Genomic DNA, 2,055 nt, shown 5'->3' with positions numbered 1-2,055 from the left:
GCTAGTAATATAGGCTCTGTAAGCTTCTATTAACTAGAACTACTAGAAGAGTATTAAGTTAAAGATTAGCTAATTACTAGTTGTACATCACACTACTAATAAAGGCTGCTAAGAGAGATTAGGTTAGTTAATATTGTTAAACGCGCTGCTTAGCAACTTAGAGACTATTAACTAACTAATTTTATAGTTGTACTGCTATAAGAACTACTATATACAGTTCTTATAGCGTGGTTAAGGTGTTTAACTTTTATACTAGCTTCTAAAAGCTCTGCGCTGTTCTTTTATAATCCTGCAAGCTATTGCTTATTAATTTTAGTAAGGTAATATTTTAGTGTTTTGCAGCTAATATATTAGAGGGTAAGGTATTAATTAATTTGTATAGGGGGATAATTAAGGCACAAAAAAATTATTGCGATATTAAGGTTATCAGCTTGGCAGGTGATCGGCTTGGCGGGGTTTGACTGTACCGCGTGCACAAGCCGACATCCGTGCGTAGAATATTCTGAATAAATTACAAGATTTTGTAAGCAGCTCTCTAACAAACTTACGTCCCTTGTTTAGCTCACTCCACTAACAAGATACACCACAATGCTAAAGACACTAAATTAACAACTAACGTACAAGGAGCGTATACAGATCCACACCCTACGCGAGATAGGCTAGAAACAAAAGGATATCTCTTAGAAACTTAGGATACCTCTTTCTACAGTCTCTCTCTGCCTCCGCACGCCTGAGACGCCTACAAAGCCTAAGGGACAGTCTCCTATTCTATCTACTCCATTCTAAATCCTCCTTGTACGGCATGCGACTGAGAACGCTGAGCAACAACAGAAAACTTAAGAGGAGATAGCTTAAGAGCTAGGGATAACAGTCTGTTAGCGTACGCTTATTAAGGCCTTTAAGAAGGAGCTCTATCATCGCTGTAAGGCTACAGAGAAACCCTTCCTTACTAAGCAACACAAGGCAGACTAGGTTTAGTAGGCATAGGAGCACCTTAACTAGAGCGATGATTAATGGGCTAGTATAGGCTAGAGCAACAATATAAGCGCCTAGGCTAGCCCTAGCAAAGTGTGGGTGACAAGGCGCGCTAAGGAGCGCTTCCTGCCTGCCTGCTGCGTTGCTAGATTTAAGGGCTACTCTAGCTGCATAGTGTGGGCGATGATATTAAGGGATATAAAGGGCTCTCTAGTTGTGTACAAGAAGAGCTAGTGTATAAATAAGAAGCAGTTAATTAACTTAGAAGTATATATTAAGCACATCCTGCCTGTAGTTATGACCTTTTAAGACGCGTACACAGAGTACACAGGCAAGGAGCTGACCTTGATAGAGGATAACGCATCTATCCATACATTAAAGGCCACAATAGCTGCTAAGCAGGCCCTAGGTATCCTAAAGATCTCATGGCCAGCAAACTTACCTAACCTTAACCCTATTAAGAACGTCTGGCAGATCTTAAAATACCGCCTAGAGAAGCGTTTTCTAAAGACTAACAACAAGGTAAGGCAGTATCTTCTTAAAGAATAGGAGAAATTGTCCTTTAGTGACTACAATAAGTACATAAAGTTAATAAGGGAGCGCTGTTAGGCAGTTATCTAGGCTAAAGGGGGACATACAAAGTGGTGAGACAATGTGTTAATACAATAATTATTTGTATGTATTTTACATAGAAAACAGCATTTTAAGAGCATTCAAGACTCGTGTAACAATTCTACGAATCGTTCCATCTCGGGTCGCTCGGATCCTATCCGAAGGGTCCCCGTATCGGCCCCAACCATAACTCGACCCAGTCCCCCTTAGTTACCCCTATTCCCTTATGTATTTAGTTGCACCTCGCCCCTGTAGCTAGCTTAGTAGTTTTCTAATATCCTACGTACAAGGCCTATAGGTGTTATTAGTATTCCTAGGTCTCTAAGTCCCCACGCACTTCTATATGCCTCTAAGTGGATTTATACTGCATTTAGACCTATTGTCTTGCCTGCGCTGTTACATTATATTAGAAAACTTACTTTTACTAGTAATAGCCTTATTAATAATATTATATTAATTATTTATTTA

General features: G+C 39.6%; 1 protein-coding gene across 1 annotated transcript; it reads left to right on the top strand.

Annotated features, from left to right (window-relative positions):
• Positions 1-1,308: 1,308 nt before the first annotated feature.
• BDR25DRAFT_158300 (transposable element Tcb2 transposase) lies at positions 1,309-1,473 on the top strand (the record flags this gene model as incomplete). The annotated part of the gene is made up of 1 exon (XM_033683994.1): positions 1,309-1,473. A coding segment is annotated over one exon (165 nt), but the record flags the coding sequence as incomplete, so codon positions are not given.
• Positions 1,474-2,055: the final 582 nt, after the last annotated feature.

The sequence above is a fragment of the Lindgomyces ingoldianus genome, assembly GCF_010093535.1.
Source record: "Lindgomyces ingoldianus strain ATCC 200398 unplaced genomic scaffold BDR25scaffold_7, whole genome shotgun sequence".
Taxonomy (NCBI): Eukaryota; Fungi; Ascomycota; class Dothideomycetes; order Pleosporales; family Lindgomycetaceae; genus Lindgomyces; species Lindgomyces ingoldianus.
The sequence above is the reverse complement of the archived record's forward strand: the minus strand, read 5'-3'. Positions and strand labels throughout refer to the sequence as shown.